The following is a 12,832-nucleotide window of genomic DNA, read 5'->3' as shown; positions in this document are numbered from 1 at the left end:
AACATCAAACTCTACTGCCAACACAGATCATGAAGACCTGCTGATTAACACCAACACAGGGAGAGAATAAAAAGGAAATTGAGAGAGGAAGAGGTAAAGACAGTGAAAGGGAGGGAAGAGGGTTAAAGAGAAGAGGAGCCCACTAAGGAGCAGAGGGTCACTTAACAGATTGGAGAGATGCAGGCTCTAGAAGACTTGGTACATGTTAGGTGTCCAATATGTGACTTCCTGGAACCTGGACAGAGCAGTCGAAAGGCATGAGCCAAGTGTCAGGCTTGACATCTGCTACCTGAGCAACCTTGGGTACATTTCTTAACCTCCCTGAGATACCCTTTTAGGGATACAGTGGGTTTGGCAGAGGAAGAATTAAATTAATCTGTTCCCTCAACTATAAAATAAAAGTAATCATACCACCTCATGGAGTTATTATAGTAACTGGAATAATAAATTTTAAGTGCCTGGTATACAGTAGTTTTTCAATAAATGATATTCCTCCTTTCCTTATCTCAGTAAGCCATTGTGCCCACTCACTACTTGATTTAGCAGTTCAACAATTCACTAGAATATGGTGTTTTGTCTTACATCCATTTTACAGATAGGAAAATTGAGACCAAACAATTTGCCTAAAATCAGTCTCCAAGGTCAAGATCAGAATCCTACTCACAGATTTCTACTCTTCTACATTTATATCATATTATCTAGTCATTTTCTACTTAACGAGGAGGAATAAAAAGAAATAGTCTAAAAAGAAGAGAAAATAGACACAGAAAATATATAATTCAAAAAGTTTCCTCAAAAAAAATTTCCAGATACACTAAACTAATAGCCTCCCACATTTAGGGAAAGCCTAGTGCAGATTCACTTGATTGTATTAATATTTACAGAATAATGCTGAGTAAAAAGTACAACCTAAAGTCCCAAAAGCCAAGTTAATCACAGGCACTTAGTGGAATGTCTCCATGCTTTGCTATCAAATATTTATAATACTATGTTTTAAAGAAAAAGAACTGTCCTGAAACTAGAAACTAGCCACTCTCATGAAAATTAGATTGCACTTACAAAATAGAGGTACATTAACTTGCTGAAACTTAAAAACTTACACTTAAGTTGTAAATTAAGGAGGTTTAATAAGTGAGAAAGCTTTGCTTTAGCCACTTAACATTATAAGACAGAATACGCATAAACTATCATAAATAAACTACAGAACTGCAAATATAGTGTCAGTAAAGAAATACAGGTCATTACTTCATGACACTTCTCATTATCCCAGCAGTATAGCTCTGACTTAGTTTTATTAACTTTCAATGAAAGTTCTGCCAAATTAAGCCCAAGAGTCAAACCACTCCCTGGAGAAAAATTAGGACTTGATGAAATATTCAGTTCCTCACAATAACTCCATCATTGCAAATTAGGGAATATATTAGATTCCAAAGATATCAAAACATCAGAAAACCATGAGCCAGTATGACACGCTAAACCAATACTAGACAAATCCTAGTAATTCTCTCAATTTAATTTTCTTTGGAAAATATGACATAAAATGCCACTAAGATCTTAGCTTATAATACTAATCAACTATTAAAAGAAAAATAGAATAGAAATATGACAAAATTTAGAAAAGCCATCAGCCTACAGCCAACAATAGGCTTAAAATTAGATACTTGAGACCTAGGTCAATGAGTCACTCTTCCTAGCATCCTCTTCACTGGTGACATGTTTTAAGTCAGGCAACAACTACTTTGACAAAAAACATTAATTCATGAGCATATCCCTAACTAAAAACAATACTATTTATTCAGTGCCTACTGTGCAATAAGTGCTACCATTAAATATTTGCCAGGCATAATTCCATTTAATACTCATTATACCTCTGGGAAGTAGCTACTACTGCTACTCCTGCTTCACAGATGAAAATTACTTGTCCACTATCACATGGCTAGTGTGAAGAGCTGGAATTTGAACTCAGGTCTCTCTGCCTCTACTGATCCAGAAGTTTTACTTTTATAAATTTACCCTAAGAAAGTAATCATGGATGTAGGTAAAGATTTACTAACAAAGTTGAGCATCATAGCTTTGTTTATAACAGCAAAAGACTGGAAAGTATCTAGATGTTTAATTAGCAAACTATTATATATCCATAAGATTCAATACCATGGAACCATTAAAAATTATGTTTTAGAAGAATACTTAATGGAATAGAGAAATGTCAATTATATGTTAAGTGAAAATATCAGGATGTAAAATAATATATATACTATGATTTAAATTATACATTGTACATAAATTCATATACACATGTGTGCGTATATATATATACTCATCAGCTAGATAAATAGATAGGCAGATAGATACACAAAAAATAAAAGGATATCTCTGGAATAAGGTTTCTCAATCTTGACACCACTGACATTTTATGCTGGATAATTATTTGCTATGGGGGCTATCCTGTACATTGCAGGGTGTTTATCAGCCTCCCTGGCCTCTACTCACTAGATGCCACTAGCACCCCTCTAGTTTGTGACAACTGAAAATTTCTCCAGATATTGACAAAATTGCCCCAGGGGAAGAACTCTGCTACTCTGAATGAGAGGATAACAGATAACATTTATTTTCCTCTTTATGCATTTCAGTATTTTCCAGCATTTCTAAAATTAATATATATGTGTTACATTTGTAATCCAGGGAAAAAAAATGTTATTGTCAAAAAGCAAATTTACTAAGAAGAGAAGGAATGATTCATATTTTATGAGACAAAACTGTAGCAATGGAAAATATGTGTTATAGGAGCTGTAGAATATCTGCTGTGATTTTTATTTCTATCAGAAATTACTTCATAACTGCTTAATGGAAAAAGACATAGTGGAAAAAATGGCAGAAATCTCTTCTACCTGTGTCAGGAACATCCGAGCAGTAATAGTAGAAAGAGGTGGATAAACCAGAATTGGTTTAGTTGTCTCCCCAATAGCACCACCGACAAGCTTTCCACTGCTAGAATAGGCAGCAACTGCAAATACATACTTTTCATTGGTTTCCAAACCTTTCACTTCAAAAATGCTTTTACCATCAGCTGGTATCTATTAAGAAAAATATATTTCAAGTTATACATGGAAAATTAAAATAACATGACTTTTAAAATACAATTAAGTAAACCTTCTATTTAAATAAAAAAACTTTTCTTTCACTGTTGGATTTTAGTTATGATTCAAGTGGAACTTAGAGAGATTCACCAAAACAATGACTTCATTTAAAAATGTAATTATCATTAATAAGGCTTCAGTAAGATTTCCTGACATTTAATTTGACGTACCGCTTCTCCTGAATTTGGGAGATGATTATTGTTTAGCCGTACTTTTCCATAACTTCCTTCTGCTTTGCAACCCAAAACACAGTACCAGGAGACCTGCCGAGGAGAAAAATGAGCCTGTTTAAAAGGCATTCTTTTACATCAATGTAGCAAAAAAATACTTTTCTAAATAAGAATGTAATGATTCAAGTTTTAAAACATGAAATCAAAGTTTACAAATATACTTAGGTTTAATCTTTAAAGAGTACAAGTAACCTTAGCTAGTTTACTGAGACAAGACTAAAATATTATTCATTATTAATTATTTTAACCACCATTAATTGAACAGTTCCTACTGCTAAGTACTGTTAGGGAATTTACAGATATTTTCTAATTTGCACAACTCTATGATATGGGATTACTATTATCATTTTGCTTCACAGGAAATGGAGATGCAGAGATATTAAATAACTCTGCCCAAGATCAGACAGAGAGTGGCAGGGGTTGACTCCTAAAATGACTTAGTCTTGATGTTAAAAAAAAAAAAAAAAAAAAGATTAATACTCAAATGAATTTCATATTTTACATGACAATGTATGACCAAAAAAAGCAAGTGGAAAGAGAAGCAAGATACTAAAATATAGTATTTTAAATAGAATATAAAAAAATACATATGAAAAAGCCTGGAAGAAAACATTCCTAAATAAGAATAGCAGTAGGATTTGGATGATAAAATGGTAAGATAACAGGTAGATAATGGGTCCATTTTTTTCTCCAATTTATATATTTTCTGAAACTTGATATTACTTTGATAATTTTTATATTTAGTTTAATTTTATACTTTAAATATAAACATTAGACATAAATCAAACACAAAATATAAATCCCACAGAAACAACTAAACTTAACCTTGAGTAAATAGTTAGACAATGATCCTTTTGCCGAGGTGTCAAGATAATGAAGATTCATTATTGGAATGAACTATTCTCCCCATAGAGAAAAAGGGAGCTAGGTGACACCTGACGGGGTAGTATTATGAACGAGCCATACTGCTGGGGGTTGTAGGGGTGATGGCTGTGTCATTACCTTCTTCCCAGAGGCAACTCCTAAACTACAAGGCAAGCTGGAAAGAAGGAAAAATACAATTGTCTCTAAAAAAAATACCATTGTCTCTAAATACAAGTACCTCTTACAGTTTGTGCCTGCTACTCCTTCCTCCAGGTCAACAGAAAAATACTAACCATGTCCAATTGACACAAGTTGTTCTCAACACTGACTGTGCTCCAGAATCCTTATTTAAAATACAAATTTGTACAGAATCAACCATTTTTGTAAATCACAGATACCCAAGCCTATCTAGCTTCAATGAATTAGAATTTCTGATGCAAGTTTCTGAATCTTTGTATTTTCAAAGAATATTTCTCAGGTGATTGTGATATGCACAACTGATTAAAAAGCGCTAGTCAAAGGCAGAACAGGACAAAGAGAACACAGAAAGAACCTGAAGCTGGAGGGTAGGGTAAAAAATAATAATAAGAAGATGAATCTCAGAAAAAAAAATGCAAAACTAACTTCCTTTGATTTCCCATGCAAAAAGATACTATTTTTCAAAGAAGAAAAAAGGCAGAAAGACTATGTTCTATGACTTACGTCATTATTGCTCCAAGTTCTATTATATAAAACAGAATTTGGAGGGTAAAATTCTCTCTAAAAGCATTTTTACAAGCAGGCTTTATGTTTTTATTTTGTTCCACAGATGAAGACATTAGTTTGTGTAACTCTAAGAAACAATGTGTAATTAGAATCTACATAAGGGTAGAGACATCATGAACAAATCAGCAATAACTTTAGAAGAGTTTATATGTAATATAAATAACATTAGCATTTTCAGCTACAAAAGTAGATTTTAATGAAATAAATGCCTCAACAAGAGATTTTGAGAAAACAAAAGATGGCTGAAGCCTCAAACCAGAAAACTTCTTTAAGCCCATAGCACCATCTAGTGCTGATGAGAAGGTAACAGATGGTGATAATTTCCTGGAATTCTAAATGTACATAATACACATAAACTTCCTATAATGTGCTCATTGATGAGTCCTAAAACTACAGACCAAATATGAGACTCTTACATCTTCCTACTTCCAAGAATTATGAAATGAAATAAACTAATCATTAAATTGAAGTACATAAAGAATAAGATTTTGTTTAAAGAAATACAAATATTTGAATAAAAGCAAATAAAAACTCTTAGTAAAGCATGTGGTCTTAGTTCTGTACTAATGTTCCAAAATCAGTGAGGCTCTATTCTTAAACAGATTCCAAAAATCCAAAGTTTAACTTTAAAACCACTATCAATAGCAATAATCCATCTATCATAGCATAGTTAGGTATAAGATGAATGTCACTTCTATTCCCCTCCTCTCCCAATTATAAAGCACTATGAAGGTGGTTATCAGTTCTCACTGATGTCCATTTGCTATTCATCTGAAGCTCCTCAAAGTATGCAAGCACATTTAATCCATATTTACCTTTATACCTCAATTACCTCGCACAGAGCTTGACAACTATAGGCACTCAATAAATGCTCATTGGACAGAATCCACAAAAAATATCACCAAATAATGTAATCACAGTCCATCACTTGATTACTATTTTTTTTTTCTTAGATGGTGTTTCGTTCTGTCTCCCAGGCTGGAATGTGGTGGCGTGATCTCAGCTCATTGCAACCTCCACCTCCCAGGTTCAAGCAATTCTCCTGCCTCAGACTCCTGAGTAGCTGGGATTACAGGTGCCCACCAAAACGCCCAGCTAACTTTTCGTATTTTTAGTAGGGACGGGGTTTCACCATGTTGGCCAGGATGGTCTCAAACCCCTGGCCTCAGGTAATCTGCCTGCCTCAGCCTCCCAAAGTACTGGGATTACAGGCTTGAGCCACCGCACTCAGCCCATTACTTGTTTTGCGTAAGCTTTACTACTTACATATAATACAATTAAGTGGAAAGATATCAGTTAATATGCCAAGAATATTATACATTATCTCATTTAATTTTCACAGTAAACACACTTTACAAATGAAAAAAGTAAAACCCTCAGAAAATGTATTTAGCTTTCCTAAGGTCAGACTTCCAGGAAAGGCTGGAGCTAGAATTACAAACCTAAATCTGTCTGACTCCAAAGCCTGTGTTCTCTCTACCATACCAAGTTGACAAAACTTCAAGCAGAATATCCTAAAGAGAATCAAAGATAAAACTTTATTTTTATGTAACATCAAAGAGCATGTTGTTGATCATTCCAAAGAGGAAAGTGTAGTTTGTAAAACATAAATTAGAACCAAATTCTTGTGAAGAAACTTAATCTCAACTTTTAGTCACATATAGGCCAAGTTCTGAGGTATGAGGGACGGGAGAAAAAGTTCATCCTCCAATAAATGCACAAAGATGTATGGTTTATAATGCGGTTGGAGTTGTCCTTTGTTTGTGTTGAAAGAATCTACAGTTACTTGGAAGGACTTTGGGCAGAACCTCTAGACTCATCACCTCCAAATTTCCACACTCTGTTGCCTCATATCCATCATTGACTCTGAAGTAACTTCTACCCTCTTCAAATGTCTGATTCCACTTCAAGTGAGACTTCCATCTTGAGCACACGAGGATGTCAGCATATGGTGTGTCATGGTGACAAGGATACTTACAAGGAGGTGTTTCTCTACTGTTTCTCCTAACAATATATTTGGGTATAGCAATGCAATATAAAGCATATCACAAATATAACAGCATAAGGGGCAATATGTCATGAAGAAACTAAGTATAGATAAGACATTGGAGTATTAATCCAGTGTTCAGTGCTTATGAATAAGACTATCCAGCTCCTAAAAGCAATCAAAGTATGAATCGTGGTAGTCATAAAAGTACTTATGTTGCTTTGCATGAGGCAAAAATTATATTGGACACCATACCTTAACCTCTGAAGTAAATGGAGCAGGTTTGAGTGTCACAGAACAATGAGTTCGAGACAGCAGGATAGGTGGAGGAGGGACTCTGCTTTTCTTTCTTTTTGAACTTTCCAAATATTTCTGATAGGAATATAGGGCATTTTGTTCAGCTTCAATCCTTTCAATTAAAGAACATGCTTCCTATAATGAAATATGAAAATAGAAAAATACATGTCAAGAGCTTGAACTTTATTTACATTTATAGAATTCTAGTGATGTTAAACAATGTTATCTTTTTATATGCAGCTTTTCAAGCCTCAGAGGCTCAAATATATACATATATATTTCAACTATTTAATGATTTTGCAAAAGTAAAAGATGCCTACTAAATAAGGTTAATCATGATCACCAATGGCATTATATTTATATATCTTATATGTTTATCATTATTATCATACATGAATATGAGACATTACATTTCTAAATTGAACCTTCTGAATATCTACCATCATATTTCATTTTCCCTAAAAGGTTCATACCACAATCATCTGCATTTATGCTGATGAATTACACACCTACCCTAATTCAGCTAAAGTGTGACTCTCAAATAATAAGAATATTGGTATATGTGGTTTATGAAATAAATATTATTGAGAGTTTCTTTCTATCAGCAAGAAGAAATAAAATAGAAAAAATACATTCCATGAGGCTGACGGAAAGGCATCCACTTTTTAAAAAGGTTATGCACAGAGAGATGACACATAAAACAAAAGAGAAATATAAAAATCAGACCTAAATAACATTTCAAAAGTAGGATTAAATACATAAGCAATAATAATAATACATGTAAATGGGTTACACTTCCTTTTAAATTAAATTAAAAGGCAAAGACTCAAACTGAGCTCTAAGTAAAAACCCATGTAATGATTAAAATTGAAGTGTTGATAAAGAAAGAATAGTCTTTTCAACAAATGCTGCTGGGACAATTGAACACTATATGCAAAAGAATAAAGTTCAACTCCCACTTCACACCATAGACAAATATTAACTTAAAATGAAGTATACATTCAGATGAAAGAGCTAAGATTATAAAACTCTTAGAAGAAAACATATGACCAGATCTTTGTGACCTTGAGTTACGCAACGGTGTTTGGAAGATTCAATACAATGATGCATTTAAAATGCTTAGTATTTGGAACCGAGTAAGCAGTCAATAAGTGTTAGACATTATGATTATGATTACTACTATTCCTCCTCTTTCTTTCACTTTAAGCACTCTGGAACATTCTGTTTTGCCATATCAGAACTATTATTATTATTACTCTTTCATTTTAAGTGTTCTGGAACACCAAAAGCACACTGACAAAGGAAAAAGTAGATAAGGTAGACTTCATCAAAATCAAAAACATTTGTGTTTCAAAGGATACCATCAAGAAAGTGAAAAGACAGCCTACAGAATGGGAGAAAATGCTTTCAAATCATGTATCTGATAAAAGACTTGTATTCAGCACTTATATGCACTGTTATAACTGAGAATTGTTATAACTCAATAATAAAAAGGGAAATAACTCCTTTAAAATATAGGCAAAGAATCTGAATACACATTTCTCCAGAAAAGACACAAATAGCCAATAAGCACATGAAAAGATGTTCAAAGTCATTAGTCATTAGGGATGAAAATACAAAATCAGCAAACTGACTCAAAAAGCAGGAACCTAAATACAGAAATAATAATGTTCAAAGAAACTGGAAATGTTATCCAAAAATTGTTTCATATAAAAGTGTCAGGCTCAAATGAGTTCATAAACGAAATACTTTAAATCTCAAAGAACTGATCATTCCTATGCCATTTTAAATGTTTCCAAATACAGAGAGAAACAGATATCATCTCAAATAATGTTACAAAACTATTTTAACTTCAATAACAGTCTGAAAAATGACTACACATAAAAACACAGACCAGTCATTTCACAAATACAAATGCAAACATCTTACATAAAATACATAAAACACTAATACATTTACTCTAACAATATACTAACAAAATAATGAACTGTAATAATATTGTCTTTTTCCCAGGAATGCAAGGACAGTTTAACATTAGGAAGTATATAAATATAATTTAATATATCCATAAATTAAATGAGAAAAAACATGATCATAGTGCTCAATGGCCAAAAAGACATTTCAAACATTTTTTAACATTCATTACAGATTTTTTTAAAGTCAATAAATTAGGAAAGCTTTTTTTAGCATTATTTTAAAGTATTAATTTTAGCCAATAACCAAAATATTACTAGCACAAAATAGCCCTCTTAGTGCTAAGAGTGAAGCACTAATAGAATTATCAATAAAAGCCAGAAAGAATGCCACTATTCCACTTTATTCTGGAAGTTCTAGTAAATTCAACAAACATAAGAGAAGAGATCCTGGAAATGAAAAGACAATATGTCAGTCTACCAAATTTCAAATGTATTTCACTCTGACAGAAAAAATCTGTGCTGTTTCTCCTACAGAAGACATGTTGAGGTTGAAGTTTCCAATTAGAAACCTGAGCCTCAAGCTCAAAAGAGAAGGTAAAAAACTGGAGACAGGATCTGAGTATGCGTTGGAGTCATATTTAAAGCTGAGTGAGGACACCAGCTCCCTGTAGAAGCAGAGATTATAAAACTGCAGCATCACATATTTTTTTCCTAAAATAATGAAGGCTGGCCGAAATTGGGATCATAATTAACTTCTCATTTTTATTTTTTATTGGAAACGGCTGACGTTAAGGTCTAAAATCATTAATCGTGATTAAAATCTATCTGTGATGATGAATAGTTTTTTAATTCCACTTGTTCGGTGCCAGGAGGCCTTGAGAAATCTTTCTGCATATGCAGGTCAAGAATCTTAGGCATCTGCAAAGACAATCATTCCTTTGTATGGAAAGGGATGTGTTACATGGTAACCATGTTTCTAGAGTCTATACATCAGCCCTTCGGTATTTAGACCTAAAAGCTCATTTATATACACATAGTAGGTATCAGTGTAACTGTTTGAATCACTGAATGAATGAATCAAGGAGACAGGATGACATCTGTGTCCTCCATTGCCTCCACTTTTTCACTTATTCAACCAAACCGATTTTTAAAAATTATAACAAATAGATGGACAAAAAGGTCAGGGCTAGATGGTGAGGGAGCAATGTCATAAAAGGCCGTAAGACAGCCAGTTAGATCCAGAGCACACAATCAGCACAGGGCTAGGCAGAGGCTCATTCCCTCTTCACCCTCTTCCACAGACAACAGAGCAGCTTTGGCTCCCTGAGGGGACAAATGTACCACAGAACAGGACTCCCTTGAAGGGCAAAAAAGGTGAGAGCCTTGATGAGGAAGAGGCCAGAGACAGAAAAGATAAGTGGATTTCCCCAGTAGCTGTGGAAAAAACTTTGAGGGAAGGAAGTCCTACCTGAACAGAAAGGAGATAAAATGCTATTATATTTTGAATGTTAAATATTAATGTATATTCATCTGCATCACAGGCTGTAGAGACCAAGATATTTCAGGTTACATAAGACAGACAAAATCAGGCTAAGGAAAAATTATGCAACACAAGGAAAGGAGACCAGTGCCCCCATTTCCCTTGAAAATTTGGAGACATATCCTTCCTCGGGATTATGTTTGGAGCCTGTAAAATATACCAGCAGCACTGGCCCACTGGCTCCTATATTCAAGCAGACTGCCTTTGGCCCCCATCTCCACTGACCAGCCAGCCTCTCTGGGCTCCAAATTTGATCTCAAAATTTGCCTTGGTAGTTCCTGGTTCAGTGAAGCAGTTAAATACTGGCACCTTCTGACTTAATTCTTGCATCTTTCTGCACATCAATGAATCCAACTGGGGTAAAAAACTTTCTGTGTTCTGCCATGGCTATAACATAGACATTTCTCAACTGGGCTGTTGATCAGTATCATCCATGGAGTTTATTTAAAACTCAGAATGGTCCGTTTCTACCCCAAAATAGACATTTCCAGGAGTGGGGCTTGAACATCTGTATCATTTACAAACACCAAGGATAATTCTAAAGTACAGCAAGAACTGGGAACCACAGATTCAGGTGAGTAAATCTCCTTTTCCCTCCTGCCTTTCTCCCAGTCTCTTTCTAGTCTCTTCAACCTCCAGTCTTCTAGTCCTTCAATGGCTCCTCTAATACTTGCCAGATGAAGTGCAAACTTTTCCAAAGCCCTTTTCATTCTGATCATGACTACATTTTCTAGCCTTATCCCCCTTTCTACTCTTTCCCTCTTTCATACCTACCTCTCTGTCCAACTTAACCTCTGAAACCATAAAAAAAAAATCACTCATTCCCTAAAATGCTGTTATTTCACGCCTCGGAATTGCCCATACAATTCCCTCTTTCTGGAGCATCTCATGTCCTCGTCTCTGCTTTAAGATCCACACAAATATCACCTCCTCTGACATCTTCTAAGTTAGCCCATGTTTTTAAATAAGTCATTCCCTTCATTACATAGTGTCTTTATTTTAGCAGGTATTACATAATATGTTACCTCTGTACTTCACTGTCCACACCCTCTAAACATTGAGTGTCTTGGCAGGAAGGACAGTGCTTTATCTCTTTAAGTTCAATCGATGTGTTTGGAATATAAGACACACAAAATTATGAAAGAGAAGGGTGATCTTTATTATAGTGTCTTTTAAGATGGCATCTTTAAAATGTTCTGATTGGCTCTTGATCAATTTTAACTTTAGAGCCCTAACTCAGATCCTATGACCCAATTTGAAATAGGTTAACAGAAGTATTAAAGTTTTAAGTGAATGGTAACAAAACAAGAGTTTATAACAAAGCCCTTGATTTAGGTAAATCAGATAAATTCCATAACAGAATTCAAGGCAAACCCTAATGCTAGTTAAAAACTAGAATCCTAATTTAAGGGAGCCAATTCATTGAGCTGCTAATAAGATTTTGTTTATGAGAAAGTGCCTGGGGCTTTTTAAGGGGGTTCTTCAACTATTTTTCTAGTTGAAGAACTAGAAATAACATCAGAAAATCCCCCAAAAAAAATCAAGAAGGAAAAATTCCCATGAAACCAACACTACTTAGTTATGAGAAAGTGTTATCAACATGGACCTGAATGTTGTCTATAATAGCAATGCTCTAGAATACCAAACTATTACAACTGCAAAACCTAGACAAACCATTCCCTAATCAGAGGTCAAGAAGTCGGCTTTCCATGACATATCAGATAATGAAAAATAACTATATCCTCACATCTTGCACTGTCTACCACAGTGCCTAGCAAATTAGAAAGGTTCAGTAACTCTGAAAAAAGAAATAAGCCTTTACCTTTCACAGGGACTCAGCCAAGGAATCTCAGTGGAAAGGGACTTGCCCACCAACTCACAATAAAAATAAGCTCTAAGGCAGTCTTTCAATGGTGGTTTCCACCGCAATGTGCCGCCAAAACCACAGTACTGAAGTCCAAAGTATTTTTGTCTGAATGTAAATTTCTCTGGCATATAGTTTCCATTAGAGAAAATGAAACCTGCCTCTCCTCAGAAGTTACTCAATGCTTACAAGAACAGATTGATGTTAAATACATTTGACACAGGCTTGACGC

General features: G+C 34.4%; 1 protein-coding gene across 1 annotated transcript in view; it reads right to left on the bottom strand.

Moving 5' to 3' along the window:
• CFAP54 (cilia and flagella associated protein 54) overlaps positions 1 to 12,832 on the bottom strand; it is a 380,538-nt gene that overhangs the window by 282,757 nt on the left and 84,949 nt on the right. Inside the window, exons 20-22 of the mRNA XM_025402762.1 lie at positions 7,239 to 7,415; positions 3,308 to 3,400; positions 2,889 to 3,074 (exon numbers count right to left, since the gene is read on the bottom strand). Of these exons, the coding sequence (XP_025258547.1) occupies positions 2,889 to 3,074; positions 3,308 to 3,400; positions 7,239 to 7,415 (456 nt within the window). The remainder of the gene's footprint in view (positions 1 to 2,888; positions 3,075 to 3,307; positions 3,401 to 7,238; positions 7,416 to 12,832) is intronic.

This window comes from Theropithecus gelada, chromosome 11 (genome assembly GCF_003255815.1).
Source record: "Theropithecus gelada isolate Dixy chromosome 11, Tgel_1.0, whole genome shotgun sequence".
Classification (NCBI taxonomy): Eukaryota; Metazoa; Chordata; class Mammalia; order Primates; family Cercopithecidae; genus Theropithecus; species Theropithecus gelada.
The sequence above is the reverse complement of the archived record's forward strand: the minus strand, read 5'-3'. Positions and strand labels throughout refer to the sequence as shown.